Here is a 19,051-nt window from a genome sequence, read left to right as displayed (position 1 = left end):
AGAGATGGACCAATAGCTGGACTGACTTGTGCAGAGACCCTTGGACCTCCTAAAGCTGGGACCCCAGAGTTCAGGACTTCAGGAGGGAGGGTGGTCAGGAGACCACCAGAAAGACCACAGCACGTCCTTCCCAGCCCAAGCTCTCAGATGCAGGGAGGATCAAGAGACCCTGGAACGCTGGCGTGTTGAGGCTCCTGCTAACATGGCCCTTCTGTCACCGAGTACCCTGAGGCCAGTGTGCGGAGCATAGAAGCCCATGGGTCTGACAAGACTGACCCTGGAACAAGCCGTCCCCGAACCCAGACCAAAAACCCCAACAAGCTATCTTTGTTCCCAGGGTACTTGGGCTCAGGGCGCGGGGCCCAGGGCCTTCCCAGCGGCGCTGTCTGGGACGCCCTGCACACTCGGCCACCCTGTCTTCTTCCTCACGTCTTCTGACAAGCCCTCAGCCTTGCGGCTTTCCTTGACCTCGCCCTTTCCCGCCTCCTTCCTCTCTATTCTAATTCCCTTCCTCCCTGAGAAGCGGGACCCCCTACCTTTGCGGAGCGGCCCTGAGTTGCCCGGGCGCAAGGTCCGGCGGAGACCAGTGCTAGGATTTAAAAAAAAAAGTGCCTGGGCAGGGGCGCCCAGCGCCCCTCCTCGCCCCTCGGGCCCTCCCACACCCCGCCTCCTCGGGATCCTCCGGCCAGTCTCGTCGTCCCCCCTCCCTCTGCCCCACGCTCAATGGCGCTTTCTTCTCCTGCAGGCTGGAGGCCGGGCAGCTGCGGTCCCGGCGCTGGACACGCCGGAGGCCCGGGCCGCCTACAGCCGGGGCGCCCCGTGGCGGCGGGAGGGCGCAACTCGGGGTTCCAGGAAGCCGGCCAGCACCCCCGGCCAGTCCTCTCCTGCGCCAGCAGGCCATGGGGTAAACAGTCCGGCCCCCGGAGGCCAGGGGGCGGGCCCGGTCGGCAGACAGAGGCCCCACGGGCCCATGCGTTGCTCCAGCGCCCCAGGCGGCGCGCAGCCACTTTCGGGGTGATGTCATGGCCCGCTCTGAAGTCACGCCGGGCGTATGAGGTCCCTTCCGCCCCCCGCCCCAGGCCGGAGTCAAGTACTCCCCGCTGAGTGCGCGCCGCACGCGCACAGGTTGGGTCCTGGGGTAGGAGGCTGCTGTGCCAACGTGGGACCCCGTTTCCTGCCCCGCTGCCCGTCCCCCAGGGCTAGAGGCAGGGACCCGGCCAGTGTCCCCGCCTCCAGCCCGCCCGCAGCGCCGCCCACCCTTCAGGCCAGGAAGCGCAGAAGGGACGCTGGGGGCCATGGACGGGGCTGTAGACGGGGCGGAGATGGAGGGGCCGCTCTTCCTGCAGAGCCAGCGCTTCGGGACCAAGGTAGGGCCCCCCTCCCGGGCTCCGAGCCCCTGCGACGGGGCTGCCTCGGGGCCTGGGCGGCGGGAGGCGGCCGTGTGGCTCGGGAGGGAGAGCAATGGGCGGTTTGACGGAGTTTCTTTTGCACATCCCCGGGAAGCAGCGGGGACCTCGGCATGCGCCCCGGGTGTTTCAGGGGGCGGGAGCGGCGTCCTGGCGGCGGGTCGGGGAAGCGCGCGTGTCCTGCCTTGTCCTCACGTACCCCCACGCCGCGCTGTCCGCAGCGGTGGAGGAAGACCTGGGCCGCGCTGCACCCCGCCAGCGCGCACGGCGTGGCGCGCCTCGAGTTCTTCGAGCACAAGGGTGCGGGCGGCGGCCGCGGAGGCTCGCGGCGCCTGGACTGCAAGGTGATCCGCCTGGCCGAGTGCGTGAGCGTGGCCCCGGTGGTCGTGGAGCACCTGCCCGAGCCCGGGGCCGCCGCCTTCCGCCTGGACACGGCGCAGCGCTCCTACCTGCTGGCCGCCGATGCGCAGTCCAGCGCCGCCTGGGTGCAGGCGCTCTGCCGAAATGCCTTTCCGGTGATGGGTCGGCGAGGGGTGAGCGGGGCAGGGGGGGCACTGCCCGATCACCACCCTGGGATCCACGCTGTGCCGGCCTCTTCACGCGCTCTCTTTATGACAGAAAGGCAGCTGGACCCTCGCACCGGCTGAGGACCCACCCAAACTCTCTGCTCTGGAGATGCTGGAGAACTCGCTGTATAGCCCTGCCTGGGAGGGTAGGGCCCTCCAAGGCCTAGAAGGGCGCACCCCAAATCCGGCTGGGAGGGAGGGCCCCCTGGGGAGGTCAGGCCCTCCCTAAGGTCGTGTGGGGTAGGGAGGGCTTGGAGGGCTCCTGGACCTGTGGGGAGGACACAAGCTTCCAGGCGGGTGCCTGGACAGCACCTGGACAGCACCTGGACAGCGTCCGGCCCCTCCGCCCGCTCACACCACGCCCATTGCAGGAGCCCAATTTTGGGTCACAGTGCAGCGGACAGAGGCCTCTGAGCGGTGCTCGCTGCACGGCTCGTACGTGCTGAGAGCAGAGGCCGAGGGCCTGACGTTGCTGACCGCGGGGACGCAGGGCCAGGGCCTGGAGCCCCTCCTGTCCTGGCCCTACACTCTGCTGCGGCGTTATGGCCGCGACAAGGTGTGTGGGCTGTGAGGGAGGCGTTATGGCCGCTCCACAGTTGTGGGCGAGGAGGGGAGCTTTGCTCTGTGGGACCCCCTACTATCCACCCAGTGACTGGTTCCCTGCTGTGGGCAGGACAGGATGGTGGGAAGGGGCCCTGTGCTCTGTGAGCCCCTTCTGTCCACTCTGTGACCGGTTCCCCCCTGTGGACAGGACAGGATGGTGGGGAGAGTCCTCTGCTCTGTGACCCCCTTCTGCCCACCCTGTGACTGGTTCCCAGCTGTGGACAGGACGATGGGGAGGGGCCCCATGCTCTGTGGGACTCACCCTCTCCTGGCTAGCTCGGCTGGGCACTCACCTCTGATGCTCGCTCCCACCCTGCACAGGTCATGTTCTCCTTTGAGGCTGGCCGCCGCTGCCCTTCTGGCCCCGGGACCTTCACCTTCCAGACTATGCAGGGCAATGACATCTTCCAGGCCGTGGAGGCTGCCATCCACGAGCAGAAGGCTCAGGCCAAGGCTGGCCAGGGCCCCGAGCTCCTGAGAACAGACTCCCGGGATGGAGAGGCGGCCGAGGGCAAGCCGGCATCCCCTCGCGGCCCCCCGAAGCTCCTGGGTGGACTCCCGGTCCTGTATGCAGAACCACTGGACTCCCTGCGTGTTCCTCAGGCCCCTGACCAGGACTGCCTGTACTCAGACCCCTTGGACAGCACCGCTGCCCAGGCGGGGGACGGCTCTCAGGTGAAGAAGCCATGTCTCTACTGGGACCTGTATGGCCACGTGCAGCAGCAGCTGCTGAAGACCAGTCTGGAAGACCCCAAGGAGGACCCCATCTACGATGAGCCCGAGGGCCTGGCCCCGGCCCCTGCGCGCAGCCTCTATGACCTGCCCCAGGAGCCTCGGGACGCATGGTGGTGCCAGGCACGGCTGAAGGAGGAGGGTTATGAGCTGCCCTACAACTCCAACACCGATGACTACGCCGTGCCCCCTCCGCGGACCAGACCGCTCTTGGCCCCCAAGCCCCGAGGCCTGGCCTTCCTGGAGCCGGGGGCGGCCATGCGTGGGGGTGGCCACAGCGACACTGTCCTCTATAGTCAGGTGCAGAAGAGTGGGGCAGCGGGGAGCTGGGACGGTGGTCTCCCCAGAGCAGGCGCCAGCAGGACTGGGGTCAAGTCTGAGGGTCCCCTGTGAGAGGAGGGCCACAGAGGAAACTGCTGGAACCAGAGGGGGCCAGGGTGCAGGAGATGCCTGTGTGAAATGAGGGTGTTGGGACATAGAGGAGTCGCGGGAAGGGGCCCAGTCGCACTCGCAAAGCCCTCGGACACGGAAGCAATGGCAGGAACTGAGGGACAGGGTCTCTCATCTCCTAAACCTCCCTCCCTGAGGAATGGCCGCTGGCGTCCAGGTCTGGGAAGGGGTGTGGGATCAGGTGCCGTCTGAGGGGCCAGTGAGGAGGCTTCTGGGAAAAGGCCTGGACCCTCACCCGTGTGCTGCTCTTTGCCAGAGCTATTTAAACTTTTAAAAACTCTCATTAAAGCTGGTTTGGGTCTAAGTGGTCCATGTGTGTGAAGAGACATGGGAAGCAGCCGCAGTGTGTGGCGGGGGTCAGAAGGAGAATCAGGGATGAGCTGGGGGTTATGGAAGGAGGAAGGACCCAGATGAGGGGCGCTTACGGCGACAGAGAGGATGGTCGAGCGGCCAGGCCGGGCTCGTTAGCAGCTGCTGTTTCCAGCCCTGTCTCCCTCACTGCCCTTCTGTAAGATGGACAAAGCACGGGCTCTGGCTGCAGGTAGGCAGCTCTGACGGCCTAGTGGTAAGGAGTTGCTGCCACCCCAGAGGCTCACGGTTCCAATCAACGGCAGTTTCCTCCCAGGCCTCTGAAAACCCACTAGAGGGTCAGCTATGGGCCACTGCCGAATCCATGGTACACACCTCAACGGTTACACGTGTGAACTGCGGTGATTTTCAGAAGGACTCTGATCTGAAGCACAGTGCTTCATGAGGGGAGCTGCTCTGGGGATAAGGGGCCCAGTGGCGCAGGAGGTGTCTAAGGCATATCTGGCTGCTAAGCAAAGAGCCAGCGGTTTGAGCCCACCAGGCGCCCCTGAGACAAGGATGGACAGACTCCTCCCGCCCAGGCTGACAACCTGGGAACCTGCTGGGCCGCGTGGAGTTGGGACTGACCTGGGGGCAGCGCTGACAGGAAGGTGAGCTGGTGTGGAATGAGGGGAAAGGGTGGGCCTTTCCACCTCCTTTCTCCTGACTCTGCACCTCACTTTTCACTCAGGTGGGGTGCATCAGCCACATGTCTGGAAGTTGGGGGGGGAGCTGCCTTGGGGTGGAGGTGCTGGGAGGGGCACAGAGCTTAGCTTTCACTCCTTGTCTTTCTTGAACTCTTAAAACCTCATCCTTGTTTGCTGAGGCCGTGTTTCCCCAGCGGGGCCTGCTCCAGTCACTGCTTACGCTATGATATGGGATCCAGATCCAGGATCTACTGCTGGGGGAGCTGGGGTTGGGAACACTGTTTAACAATGGTGCCGGATTAAGACGTTTAATCTCCACCCCAGTTAACAGTATCAGATGACCCCTGTGAAAACTAGAACTCTCTTTGAGGGGCACGAGGGGCGGGGCTGTGTCTCTTCAAAAGGCCTGAGGAGGGGGTCAGAGGAGGTGAAGGCACAGAGGGAGGTGGACAGACACTAAGGTGGTCTGACTGCAGTCAGCCCCTGGGAAGGACACTGGGCGTGGGCACTGGCAGTTAAGAACCTCAGAGATACGCCTCTTCCTCCTCCTCCTCCTCCTCAGAAGGCAGCACGAAGGCAGCTGAAGACATTCTCTGGGTTTCTGGCATTGTAGGCTCTCTGCTGGGGGCTGTAGTGATAGGCAGGGGGGCCACTGTGGCTCGAACTCGGCTGACCTGTCCAAAGAGCAACCAGAGACTTGTCTGAGACTGCAGTTCCTGATCCTGTTCATTCGTGATGGGCCCCCTGTCCTAACCCAGCCGCCTGTCTTCTTGATCTCTGTTCACTCCCTGTGGGCCTCCTGTCCTCCTAACTCCTGGGCCCCATCCCTTCCAGGTCCCTGTCCACTCCCTGTGGGCCTACTATCCTAACTCCTGGGCCCCATCCCTTAGGCCCGGGACTGGGATGATGGTTCCCTTGGCTGCATCCTCCACAGTTCTGGTCCCTGAGGTACCTCCCTGCCGCTGCCTGCGCACCCTCAGCCTGAGTGCGTCTGGTCCTGGTGGATTTTGCTTCCCCACACCTGGCCCTGATCTCGCCCCAGGCTGCCTGGAGGACTGTGTTGATCTAATTTAAATGAAGACACAATAGGGGTTTGTGTGGAGGCAGTGCTGAGAAACCAGGAGGTCCCTGTAACAGCAAGGGGAAGCCCAGGCATCAGGGCGCATGCTGTGAAGGCAGCCCTGCCCTCTGTCACTCTTGGAGCCTTGTCTGCTGGAGCCCATTCTCAGCACTGCTGCCCTTGGTCAGCCCCGGCCTCAGCAGTGAGAAAGCACTTTGAAGACGCACCTTGCAGGGATGCTGTGGGGGTGAAACGAGAAAAACAGGTGTGAGAGCACCTGTCACCCACAGAGCGGCCAGCTTGGGTGGCCACCCCGTGATTCTCTGTCCCTTAGGGAATTCCTTCTCTTCTTTCAGGAGGGGACAGTGGGTACATTTTCAGCACCGGAGTTCACTGAGTGGGATGTCGTCATTAGGTGACCTCAAGTCGAGTACGACTCACAGTGACCCTCTGAACAGATCTGCACCTGCCCAGCCTGTGCCTCCTCACACTCTCGGACACGCTGCAGCCCACGGCTGCACTGTGTCATTCCACCTGGTTGTCAGTTAAGATATCCAATGTTACATGGTGATACCAAAGCAGGCATCTTACTTGGTAAGATACCAAACAAAATCCCTGACCTCATTTCCACGGGGTGGGACCCTGCGATAGGGTTCCGCGACTGTGAACTGTGCAGGAGGAGTCTGTCCGTTTTTCTCCCGTGGAACCGCTGGTGCCTTCCGCTGTCAGAGAGGCACCCCTTCGTGTTAGCAGTGTGGCTCCCTGCTGCTAGGCCTCCAGAGCTACCTCTTATCTGAGCCGACTGGTAACTTCCTTTGCCCAGGGCACAAGGCATGGGAAGCCCTAGCGGTACAGTGGTTAGGCCCTTGCTAAGCAGCTAAGATTAGAATCCCTATGGGGTGGCTCTGTTCCATCCTCTAGGGTCAGATCAGAGGAGCTGTGGGCTGGCCCTGCTCTGTTCTGTAGGGTCAATGTGCGTTGGAATCAACTCCCCGGCATGAAGCAGCAATAGGCAGAAGGTCACTCCTCATTCTCTGCTGGCTTGATCCTCCCTCCACTGTGGCTAGATCGGGGTGGGAGGGATTTTGGGATGAGTCTTGGGGTTCATTCCTACTAGTGTTTTGTGAGGGGAGCTCTGGTGGCCAAGAGCATAGGGAGTTGTGCTGCTAATCAAAAAGGTCCTGCAGGAGCCATCTGGGAGAAAGAGAGGCAATCTCCTTCTGTACAGTATACAGTCTCTGACGCCCAGTGGACGGGCAGCTGTGAGTTGGTTCGGACTCAATGACAGGAAGAGTGAAAGAGGCCTTTTTCTTGGACTCTGGTAGGAAGCTGGGGGGCCTTGCTCACACTGTAGGGAGGAAGCTGGGGGGTAAGGAGGGACACGTGTGTGGGGGTTACCTTGCTCACACTGTAGGGAGGAAGCTGGGGGGTAAGGAGGGACACGTGTGTGGGGGTTACCTTGCTCACACTGTAGGGAGGAGGGCCACGAGTGTGGGGGGCTACCTTCCTCAGGCTCCGGCTCTCCCAGTGTGTCTGCCCTCGAGGCCGGGTCAGGGTGCTGCTCAAGCGTTCATACAGGTGACCGCACACCCGCAGCGGGTTGTAGGTGGCTTCCAGCTCCAAGCTGTCTAGCGCACTCTGGGGAAGAGGGAGGGGCCTCAGCAGGGAAACTGAGGTCACACGCACACAGCCCGTGAGGCTGGAGGAAGTATGCGTGAGTGAGGGCTACAGAAGCCTGTGAGAGGTATAAGCAAGGGACCAAGGAGGAGCAACCCTGAGGAGTTAAGGGCCAGGTGGGGTTTTCAGATGGGGTTCTGAGAGCTGTGGGCACTGGGGAGGTGTCCAGCCCAGGTGGAACGGGCGGGGAGCCCTGCAGTCCCTCACCTGCCTGCCAGGTGAGCCCGACACCACGCGTTCCTGAGCAGGCCGTTTTTCTGGCCACAGTATCCTACGCCAGGAACCATTGGCCCTAAATCGAGACGCTCAGCGAGCCACGGCCACTCGTACCCACCTCTCTCCGAATGCCCGTGGTCGCCAAGCGAGACACACAATCCAGGCTCTGTCCTGCATGCACGTAAGATGCTGTCCAGCAGCCATGTGGCCCAGCTCTCCCTGCCCGGTCCCCCCGCCCCGAGCCAGACAGAGGAAGCAGAGAATCCAGACAGAGGAGACAGGAGGCAGACGGCCTCGGCCTCGAGCTGCTTGCTCCCGTCCTCCCTCCTCTGGGCTGTCTTGTCTCCTTCCCAGCGGGACCTGGGGCAGCAGAGGAACATCACAGAGGCATGCAGATGCCCAGAGACAAGAACTCATACACACACTCATGCGTCCTTGTTCTCCCCTGACTCTCTGGGGAGCTCTGGTGGCTTAGGTGTCAGAGGTGGTGCTGCCAACACAATGGCACACGAGTCTCTGCCCGTGCAGTTTATAGCCTCTGTGATCCCACTGGAAGGGCCACTGTGAGTGCGTTCTGGCTCAACAGGACATAACTGCTCCTTATTCATTCTTTCCTTCCTCTGCGTTCTACGGAGTGGTCACCTTTCCCCATTTCCCTAATGCACTCGTCTCTCCCCTAACCTCACAGTCTCCTTTCCATCCGGAGATTGTGGATGGCGGTGGGAGCAGAAAGGAGCCTGGCTGGGGTTGCCTGGGCTAGGAACCTCCACCCCAACTCGCTCTGTAAACCCCCACCTCTGCCCGCTCAGCCACCCCCCTCACCCTCCCTCCCCCCTCCGCCCGCCCCCCCCCCCGCGCTCTCTCTGCCCTCCTCTGCTCGCCTGTCGACCTCTGCTCACCTGTCCTCCCCCGGCCTCCCGTGCAGCTATGCTCTCCTGTTCCTTTGGATCCACGAGCCCTCTTTCTTCCTCTGACCCTCGTGGCACCCTGGTTCCCACATCTCCTGTGTTCCCCCATCCAGCCCCTCTGGGGCCCTGCCCTACCCACATTCTCTCTGGCTCCATTCTCTTCTTGCCCCAGGCTCTGTGAGGTCTGGGCCCCACTTGCCTCCACAGCCCCAAGGCTGTCATCAGGCGTGTCCTGGAGAAGTGGCGGGAAGGAGTTGGGCAGCATCAGCTCCCGCGTGGCCATTGCCTTGACCAGCAGAGTGAGGGAGGGCGATGGCATGATGACGTAGAAGGTGCTGGAAGAGACTGTCTGGCTGGATCCTGGACTTGGGGACTCCCCTCTGGCCAAGAGCAGCCACTCTCTCTTCTGAAACAAGGACACACAGAGCGGGTCACCTTCAGTCCCTGTGGAGGATGATCCCAGTTGGGGCTGCTGAGTTCCTCTGGGGACCGAGCGGGCTGAGCTGGGCCTGAGACGGGCTCCCTGTGGGACTTGCTCCCGGTGGGACTGGCCAGCACCCTGTGGCTCCACTCTTGCTCCCTGTGTGGTACTGTGGCAGAGAGAACGCCTCCACTCAGCTAACAGCAGTGAAAAGGGAGGGCATCCACAGGGAGACACGAGCCACTCCTGAACCTGAAGAAGGTGCCGGCGCTTCAAGGTTACAGATGAAACTGCGATGTGTATCTGGATGCTGTGCAGACTCAGGCCCTGTCCAGGGTGAAAGCGTGTGGCTGCATTGCCAACAACTGGGGTTAGAGTGGCTGACTGGGAGACTTCTCTGGAATGCCCAGGACAGGTGTGAGAAGGGCCTAAAAGGTCCTGGGGGGGCCAGAGGAGGGGAGGCTTGGAGGGGGAGGCTTTGGTTTAATGAGGGGGCAGGTCGGGCCCAAGACCAGGAGAAGGGAGCACCTGAATGGGCTTCCCATGAAGGGTGCCCTGGCCGGAAGGTGGCCCCTTGCTGTGGGCCATGGGCACCCACGGAGGCCAGGAGCAAGAGAAGGAGAGAACAAGCCTTGACTTCAAGCTGGTTTTTCTAGGCACACCCTTTGAAGACAGCATGAAAATGAGGCAATTTTCTGTGGCAGTTTTTCAGGGAAAACCACAGAACTTCAGGAAATGAGAAGTTAGAGCATTTAGCGTCACCTGAAACCCTGACCTTCTGGGTGGGATGAGCGGCACCAGGGCCATCTGGTGTGAACTGCACTTCTCCCCGCTGGACGCACCAGACCAGAGAGAATTCTCAGATCAATTGCAACCCTAGAGTAACAATATAGCTACAAAATTGCTTAAATGTGTTATTATAAAAATCAGATTATAAAAACACTAACAACCGAGTTTGTTTGTTTTTTTTAACAACCAAGTTTTAAAATCCTTCTATATTGAATCACATTTGTTGTTGCTATTGTGCATTGTTGAGTTGGAACTGACCCATCCCTGACCCTCTAGTGGGTTTTTAGAGGCTGTAAACCGCATGGGAGGAGACTGGTCATCTTTCTCCTGCAGAGCAGCTGGTGGATTTGAACTTCCTGCCTTTGGGTTGGCAGAATAACTCCTTACCACTAGGCAACCAGTGCTCCCTTTACTGTGATTATTTTTAAGAATGGGCAATCTCCTTCTGTACAATGAAGCTGCCTCTGAAAACCCACTGGCGGTTCAGCTATGGGTCGGCTCCGACTCGACAGTACACAACAACAACAACAATTATTTATTTTTATAAATGATAAATTTATTGTTAGAAATTATTATTACTGTAACTAGTCACACTATTATTTCTACTTTTCCTTTACTTACTGCTTCCTTATCCGCAGAGTTTTTCATCAAAGTGCACCAGTGCAAATGACTACTGAAAGAGCAGAAGACGTGGCAGAAATCAGTGAGGACAGAAGCACCGCCAGCCAGCATACAGCTCAGGCTGGTCCTGCGTGTGGCCGAAAGCTGGTGCTCTGAGGTGCCGTTGTGATTAAACAGTGACCACAGCTCTGATGGGAACACACTGGAAAGCACGTGAGCATAGCGTTTCAGCCCTGCAGGTACGTAGAGACATGTTCGCTGGGCTCAGTGAGACATTCTTCGTGTTATGCCTAACGTCAGGAGTTTCTGCACACAAAGGGCCCACTTCTGCTGTAACACTCACAGCATTTCATAAACAGTGCCTCTGGTGTCCTCCTTTCTGATAGGGTCCCTGGTGAGCAGGCACCCCACGCTTCCTTGATCCCACTGCTCAGTGCGGTAGGGAAACGGCATGTCTTCTCCCTTGCGGGATGGCCAGAGTCCTCGAAGGCTGCCCACAGAAATGGTGACATCCAGGACGCCAATCGCTGATTTAGAGGTAACAGCCAAGGTTATGTTGGCAGGCAGGTGACAGAAATGGAATGAGGTCCCTCAGAGGTCAGTGCTGATGGGGGACTGTCCTTCATCAGTGATGGGACACCGATTTGCAAAATACCAACCAATCAAATCCAACATCACCATATAACAAGGATTACAGCTGATGGTAAAGCTTGGCCCTGAAAATGTAAGTTTGGTATTGCATCAAACCAACCAATGCAATATAGGATACTGACAGAATACAGGATAAAAACGACCTCATCATCCCAGTAGACAGAGAAGACCAAATTAATCCTACATGCTTTTTTGACAACAAAATTAGGCATAGAAGGGAACTTTCTCAACCTGATACAGACCTCTACAGGAATCCCTCAGCTAATAGAAATCATGGAGAGAGACTGGGATTTTCCCCCTTAAGATCAAAGACAAGATAAGGATGGATGTTCTCAGCACTTCATCCAATATTGTACTAGATATTCTAGCCAGGGCAATAAGGCAGGAAAAAGGAACAGAAGGAATCTAAATTGGAAAAGATGAGAGAAAACCATCTCTTACAAGAAAACAATAAAGAATCCACACATAAGCATTGTTGTTGTTGTGTGGTGCCCTCAAGTCCATGTGGACTTGTAGTGACCCTGGCACAACAAACCCTTGCCCCATCCTGAGCCATTCTCACAATCTTGTCTCTGTCGAAGCCTCTTGTTATGGTCACTGGTCAACCAATGTTGTTGAAGGTCTCACTTTTCCTTCACTGATCCTGGACTTTCCAAAGCTTCGTCTCCGTTTCTGAGGAAATGACCCCACTTGACAACATGCCCATAGTATGTGAGATGATGTCCCCATCCTTGTCTGGAAGGAGGACTCTGGCTACACTTCGTCCTTGACTTCTGGCTGTCCATTCCACAGTCTGCCAACAACATAATTCAAAGGCATCGATTCTTCTTCAGCCTTTCGTGTTCAAGGCTCCATTTTCACATACAAATTAAAATATCCTGCCTTGGAAAAGTCATGCCTTAGTCTTTAAACTGTCATCTTTGCTCTTTAGCACTTTAAAAAGGTCCTTGACAGGTTATTTGCCCAATGTAATACATCTTTTGATTTCCTGACTGCCGGTACCGATGGTGTTGACTGTGGATCAAAGTCAAATGAAAGCCTTGACCACATCGATCTTTTCTCCGTCTGTCACGATGTTGCAGTTAGTCCCTTTCTTACTATACACTGTTATGTCTGTATAACCACTGAGAGCACCAACTCCTGGAAGCCTCCTACCCTTTCCCAAAGCTTGTGTTGAAGAGTCTGTCGTATAGATGGATGGTGGTGGATGGAAGATGTGAGAACGGCTCACCCTGGGAGGATGAGGGGCTGATTCAAAACTGAGGAGAGAATGGTGGCGCTGGTGGTTTCCTGGAGGGCTGACCCCCTTGCATAGAGCACCCTGAGTGGGAGAATAATAGTATGGGTGGCCGCAGGGGCGTGGGTCCCTCCCCGCAGTTTGGGCCTCTTCCTGTGAAATGGACATGCTGACTCAGACAACAAGCATATCAGTGGAAACTGAAGTGCACTGAAGGTCAGAGGGCTGCTTTCTGCATTTTCTGGACTGTTGGCCAACTAGAATTCGCGCGTGTGTGTCGTGCACACACGTGAGAAAATATCCTATTTCTAATTAGCCCGCTGGACTCAGTTTAGATGATCTCAATTTTGTTGGCAGCATCCAAAGCATCCTGGTCAGGAGCAAGTGGAACACAGGCCTTCTCTCTCCTTCAGATCTGATCGAGGTGTTGACCTCGGCCACATCAATGTCACAGAACATCTTCGAGCTTGTTTGATCTGGTGCTTGTTGGCCTTGACATTGACAATGAACACAAGTGTGTTGTTATCTTCTATCTTCTTCACGGCTGACTCAGTGGCCAGGGGAAGCTTGATGATGGCATAGAGCTCGAGCTTGTTTCTCCTGGGGCTGCTCTTCTGGGGGTATTTAGGCTGCTTTTGAGGTCTCAGCATCTTAGGCCACCGGAAGGTGGGTGACGTGCGGATCTTCTCTCTTTTGTGGCTGTGGATGCCCTTCAGGACGGCCATGAGGGCCTTTGATGCCTTTGCTTTGGCTTCAGTTTGGGGAGAGTCAGAGGCTTCATTCTTCATTTTCAGCTCCTTCTTTGTAGAAAGGTCAACTAGAATTCTGAGCATGGTCCTAGGGAGGGACAGAGGTGCTCATAATGACACCGAACATATCAACATCTTGGGACCTGGGGACTAATACTTCCTGAAAAAAATGTGATTTAGGAAGATACAGCAACATGACATTTCTCACATTACAGAGCTGTGGTGAAAATTCATACTGCTGAGCGGTGCTCTGAAAGTCAGGACCAATGTGCGAGGTGCGGACGAGGAAGAAAAGGAGATGGGGGCAGACTCCAGGGAAAGGGGCTGGGAGAGCTCCATGGTGAAGATGTTTCAGCAGAAAATGGGGGGAATGAGTAGGTATTTGTCCAGGGGACAGAGGAAGTGGGCCAGGAATGACAAGACAAAAGCTATAGCAGTGTAAAAGATTAGTGAACCTGGGGATGTCTGGTCATTTATTACTGTGGCTGGAGTGGAAGGGGGATGGCCCCAGAAGAACACAGCAGGCTGAGTCCCGGCAAGCCCACTGGCCTGGGGCTGGCCTGTGGGTCTAGAATCTGTCTCCACTGTAGATTATTTACTTGTATTTTTCTCTCTGTCTCTCTACTTTCTTTTTTTCCCCTTCCCCTTCCTCTCCCCTTTTCCTTCCTCCCTCCCTCCCTCCCTCCCTCCCTTCCTTCCTCTCTCTGTCTCTTTAATGGTTCCTGACCTGCCTTTACCCCAGTCAGCTTCGGCTCCTGGTTGACTCTGAGCTTGTGTCACGAAGGACTTTCCATGCCCCACCCATTTTTACAGTCGGCCCAGCTCATCGCCTGTACGCTTAGACTCTTGGCTTGAATCTGGTCACTTCTGTGGCCACTCAGAGTAGCCATGGCTTGTAAAGTCCTGGAATGCATCTCCAGAGACTTGACATTTGAAGTAGGAAACTCAAATACCTCCATGGTGTTTTCATTTCTTTTTCTAGTTCACACAGACATGACTTTGTAAGAGAAATGAGGTGTTGAGAGTGAGTCATGAGCTGCAGAACTGGGGTACACAGTAGGGTTTGGTCCCTGAATGAAGTTTTCCTGGCGATGGATAGAGCCATTGCATAAAGATTTGGAAAATGTTAATTTTACGAATTAATATATTTACTCCCTGCCACAGCCACAAAGCAATTAAGCCAGTTTTTTTTTAAATGCAACAAAATGAAAACACAGGGTAAATATTTGAGGGAATTGGAAAAGAGTAAAGTAAAAGGGGTCAATGGCAGAGCCTGGAATGAGACCTTGAGGGAAAGACCCCCCTCACTGCCCTCCGCTTTTTCTTGCTGTAAAGCCTGGAGCTTCCTTATGGATCCTTACAGAGCAGTGAATAACATCTTTCAGAAAACTCCTGCAATCAACATACAGAGGGTTTCCCATGGCTGCGGAGGCCTCAGGAGGGATGAGCCCTGAAGTCTCCTTCGGCGCTGGGTTCTAGTTCTGTCACTGACCAGCTGTGGCAGGCCTCAGTCTCCACATCTATAAAGTGGGGATAATATCATCTAACTCAGAGATGCTATAAATATCTTAAAGGATAAAATAAATGAATATCTGTGGCAAGATTAGAACAGTGAAGGTATACAGTAAATTAAATGCTAACATGGGACTGTGTGGATCACAACAAAGTGTGGCTAACTTTGAGAAGAATAGGAATTCCCGGAACACTTGATTGTGCTTATGCAAAACCTATACTTGGACCTGGAGGCAGTCATCAGAACAGAGCCAAGAAACACTGCATGGTTCAAAATCAGGAAGGTTGTTATGCCAGGGACATAGCCTATCTCCATACCTTTATAATCTATATGAGGAACAGATCATCCAGGAGACTGGGCTCTTTGAGGAGAAATGTGGCATCAAGATGAAAGGAAAACTCATCAACAACCTGTATTGTGCAGATGACACAACCCTGCTTGCTGAAACTGAGGAGGACCTGAAGCGCTTGTGGCAGAAGGTCAAGGACTGCCGCCTTCAACATGGATTGAAGCTCAAAATCAAGGAAACAAAGATTCTCACCACTGGGCTGAGTGGCAGCATCATGATAGACGGTGAAGAGACTGAGATTGTTCACAGCTTCAGTTTGCTTGGCTACACAATCAACACTCTTGGTACCAGCAGCCAGGAAATCAAAAGACAAATTGCATTGGGAAAGTCTACTGTCAGAGACCTCTCCAGAGTACTGAAAAGCAATGATGTTAGTCTAGAGATTAAGGTGCGCCTATTCCAGACCACGGTCGTTGCAATTACTTGTTATGTATCAAAGAGCTGGACAATAACTAAGGATGATATAAGAAGAATTGATGCCTTTGAGTTGTGGTGCTGGGGAAGAGTATTGACTATACCATGGACTGCTAAGAGAACAAACAGGTTCATCCTGGAGAGGGTGAAACCAGGCTGCTCCATTAAAACAAGGACTTTGAAGTTCCTTCTGACATACTTGGGGCATATTACAAGGGACCAGTTGGGCAAGGGACCAGTCCTTGAAGAGGGTCATCATGCTTGGGAGGGTGGAGGGACAGCACAAGAGAGGAAGACCCTGGACGAGATGGATTGACTCTGTGACTGGGGTAATGAGGGTAGGTGTGTCAGCGACAGTGAGACTGGCACAGGATAGAGCAGGGTTTAGAGACACTGTACATAGGGTCGCTATGAGTTGCAAGTGACTTGCCAGCACGTAACAACTTTAAAAAAATACAATTTACAGTGTAAATATCCATTTTGTGTTGTGAAGTGCTACTGAGTTGCCTGGTTCAGTCATTATGTGCTGTTGAGTCGGAACCAACTGACAGCTGACCTTGTAACGGGTTTTGGGAACAGAAAATTGCATGGGAGGAAGTCGGCCGTCATTCCACCAAGGAGCGGCTGGTGGATTCAAACCATGGGCCTTTGGGCTGGTAGCTCAACTCCCTCACCCACTAGGCCACCAGTGCTCCCTTGCCCCCCTAAGACAGAAGTAACAGAAATGGAGGAGTTGGTGCTCTGGATTTAATTTGCCTAAAACGAAGGAATTAGGTAATAAAATAAGGAAGTAAAATAAGCTAGGAAAAGGCAGCCAGGCCAGGCCGTGTGTGCAGCACGGGTAGGAAATGGACGGCTTAGATTCTGACCCGGATCACAGAACCATGTGTGTTGTGAGCTATCTGAGACACGCTCTTCTCTACAAAGGAGGATCAGATCTCACAAACGGCATCGCTGTTCCTGCTCTCAGGAGCCGTCGGGCCAACTCCGCCTCCCGATGACTTTAGGACGACACAGTGGACGCTACTTTCCCCTGTGCCGTCCTCACAGTGTCTTCCAGGCCACTGTTTCATCCACTGTGTCTGTTTGGCCGTCTCATTCAGAGTCTTCCTCTCCGTCACCGACCTTCTTCTTTTCCAGTGTGATGTCCTCTTCCAAGGACTGGCCCCTCCATGCACGCCCAGAGCATGAGAGGCCGAGTGTCACCATCCCAGCCTCTAAGATGCAATCTGACTAGACCTCCTTCAAGACAGACTTGTTTGGTTTTATCCACAGTCCCTGGTATATGCAACACTATCTGCCAACACCACAATTCAAAGACATCAATTCTTGTTTGATTTTCCTTATTCATTGCCCAACTTTTGCATCCATACAAAACAACTGAAAATACGATGATTTGGGGCAGATACATCTTAGTCTTGAAAGTGACGTCTTTGCTCTTGAGTACTTTAGAGAGGACTCTGACATTGAAGGCATATCTGCCCAGTGTCACAGACCTTCTGATGCCTTGACTGCCACCGTGGGTGTTGACCGTGGGTCCAAGTCAAGTGCAACCCTTGTCAAATTCTATCTTTTCTCCATCAGTCGGGACATTGACTTCTGATCCAGTGGAGAGGATGTTTGTTTTCTTGATGTTGAGGTATAATCCATTTTATAGTCTTTGATCTTAAATAAGTACTCCATGTCTTCATTTTCTGCAAGCAAGGTTTTGTCATGCGCATAATACATTCTGTTGATGATTCTTCCTTCAGTTCTGATGCCACAGTCTTCTTCATCTAGTCTAGCTTCTCTGATTATGTGCTTAGCATACAGACTGAGTAGCCAGAGTGAAAAGGTACAACACTGACACACATACCTTTCCTAATTTTAAACCATGCAGTACCCTCTTGCTCTGCTGGAATACACAAGCAGAATTAGGTACTCCGGAATTCCCACTCTTCTCATAATTCCATAATTTATAATCCACACAGTTGAGTGTTTTTTTAATAGTTAATAAAACACAGTCAAGATCCATCTTTTTATCACAAGATAAAGGTAAACAATCCAACTGAAAAATGGGCCCGGGTTTTGACCGGGGCTTTCCCCAAGGAGGCCTTTGGGTTGGCCAACAGGCCCTTGAAAAAATGTTCAAAATCCCTAGCTCTAAGAGAGATGCAAATCAAAACAACAATGAGATATCATCTCACCCCAGTGAGAATAGAAAAATTTAATAGAACAACAAATGCTGGCGAGGTTGTGGAGAAACTGGAACCCTTATTCACTGTTGGTGGGAGTGTAAAATGGTGCAACCACTGTGGAAGGAGGTGTGACGCTTTCTCAAAAAGTTGCAAATAGAGATATCATTTGATCCAGCAATTCCACCACTGGGAATATACCCCAAAGAGACCATAACTGACATCCAAGCAGATATATGCACACCCATGTTTATTGCGGCTTTGTTCACAATAGCAAGGAGTTGGAAACAACCTAAGTGCCCATCAACAAATGAATGGGTAGAGAAGCTGTGGTATATTCACACAATGGAATACTATGCAGCACTGAAAAACAAGGAATTCATGCAATATTATTCAAAATGGGTGAGTCTGGAGGACATTATGCTGAGTGAAGTATCTCAGTCACAAAAGGACAAACACTGCATGGTGCCACTGTTGTGAAACAGGATTGACCTTGAGGTTGGGGGGAGGCTGAGAAAGATGGGTTCAATAATGTATACTGCATTGAAACAGATGGAGAAAACTATTTAAAAGGGATATGTGATTAGGTATTTTTGTCATGACGGGAGTCTGGAGTGAGGGCTGCATAGTGGAGCGAACCTGCGGGGAGGGATTGCAAAACAATGAAAGAATTTTTCTTTTACTTTTCAGAGAGGGGCGTGTCCTGGGGGGAGGGGTGGGCAGGGAGGAGGGTGCAGAAATGGATGAATGGAGGTCCAAAGTCTGTGAATTTTCATTAAAATTAATAATAATAAAAAAATTTTTAAAAAAAGAAGAGGGAAAACAAAAGGATCCATCTTTCACCAGCAATGATCTCCTCTGTTCTGTAGCCTCTTCAGAATTCAGCTTGAATTTCTGGCAGCTCTCTGTGCAGTACTCTAAATGATTCTGGATAATCCTCAGCAAAATTTTACTTTACATGTTAATGTTATTATTTAATAATTTTTGCGTTCTGTTTTTTAAAATGGGAACTACGGGTAGTTACCCACATGGACCTCACCTGACAGACTACACAGGATTCAGGCTGATTAGATCTGGGAAACGTTGATGGAGCAGCTCAGTACCAGCAGTCAAAATAAGGCCAGGGTCCAACTGTAGATCAGACCACCAAGTACTCACGTGCAAGTTCAAACGGAAGCTGAAGTTTATTATAACAAACCTAAGGAGCCAAAATATGACACTGAGTTTACTCCATTTGGGTTTAAAAATCATCTCAAGAGCAGATTTGGTGAATTGAACATGAGTTACTGAAGATCAAATGAGTTGTGGGATGACATAAAGGGATGAGGAAAGCAAAAGGTAATTAAGAAGACAGGAAGACTGTTGTTATTGTTGTTAAGTGCTGTAGACAACTCATAGCGACCCTATGAATGAAAGACCTGAGCACTTACATAACTTTAGTCATTTCTCCACGTTCATAGAGTTTCTGGAGGTAAGCCATTTCAGAAGTGGATGCCACTCTTGCTTTCAAGCTTGTTTTA

General features: G+C 53.8%; 2 protein-coding genes across 2 annotated transcripts in view; one reads left to right on the top strand and one right to left on the bottom strand.

Annotated features, from left to right (window-relative positions):
- The first annotated feature begins 1,295 nt into the window (after window positions 1-1,295).
- On the top strand, window positions 1,296-3,700 carry DOK1 (docking protein 1, 62kDa (downstream of tyrosine kinase 1)). The gene is made up of 5 exons (XM_006880987.1): window positions 1,296-1,367; window positions 1,628-1,921; window positions 2,025-2,118; window positions 2,344-2,528; window positions 2,897-3,700. The coding sequence occupies exons 1-5, from the start codon at window positions 1,296-1,298 to the stop codon at window positions 3,698-3,700; spliced, it is 1,449 nt and encodes a 482-aa protein (XP_006881049.1).
- Window positions 3,701-5,276: 1,576 nt separating this feature from the next.
- The window catches only part of M1AP (meiosis 1 associated protein), a 93,328-nt gene continuing 79,553 nt past the window's right edge, over window positions 5,277-19,051 (bottom strand). The window contains exons 7-10 of the mRNA XM_006880986.1: window positions 8,813-9,019; window positions 7,271-7,450; window positions 6,040-6,051; window positions 5,277-5,426 (exon numbers count right to left, since the gene is read on the bottom strand). Coding sequence (XP_006881048.1) covers window positions 5,277-5,426; window positions 6,040-6,051; window positions 7,271-7,450; window positions 8,813-9,019 — 549 coding nt within the window. The remainder of the gene's footprint in view (window positions 5,427-6,039; window positions 6,052-7,270; window positions 7,451-8,812; window positions 9,020-19,051) is intronic.

The sequence above is a fragment of the Elephantulus edwardii genome, unplaced genomic scaffold (assembly GCF_000299155.1).
Source record: "Elephantulus edwardii isolate Elephantulus edwardi_28Jun2011 unplaced genomic scaffold, EleEdw1.0 scaffold00011, whole genome shotgun sequence".
NCBI classification, from domain to species: Eukaryota; Metazoa; Chordata; class Mammalia; order Macroscelidea; family Macroscelididae; genus Elephantulus; species Elephantulus edwardii.
Note: the sequence above shows the minus strand (reverse complement) of the source record. Positions and strands in the feature narration are given on the sequence as shown.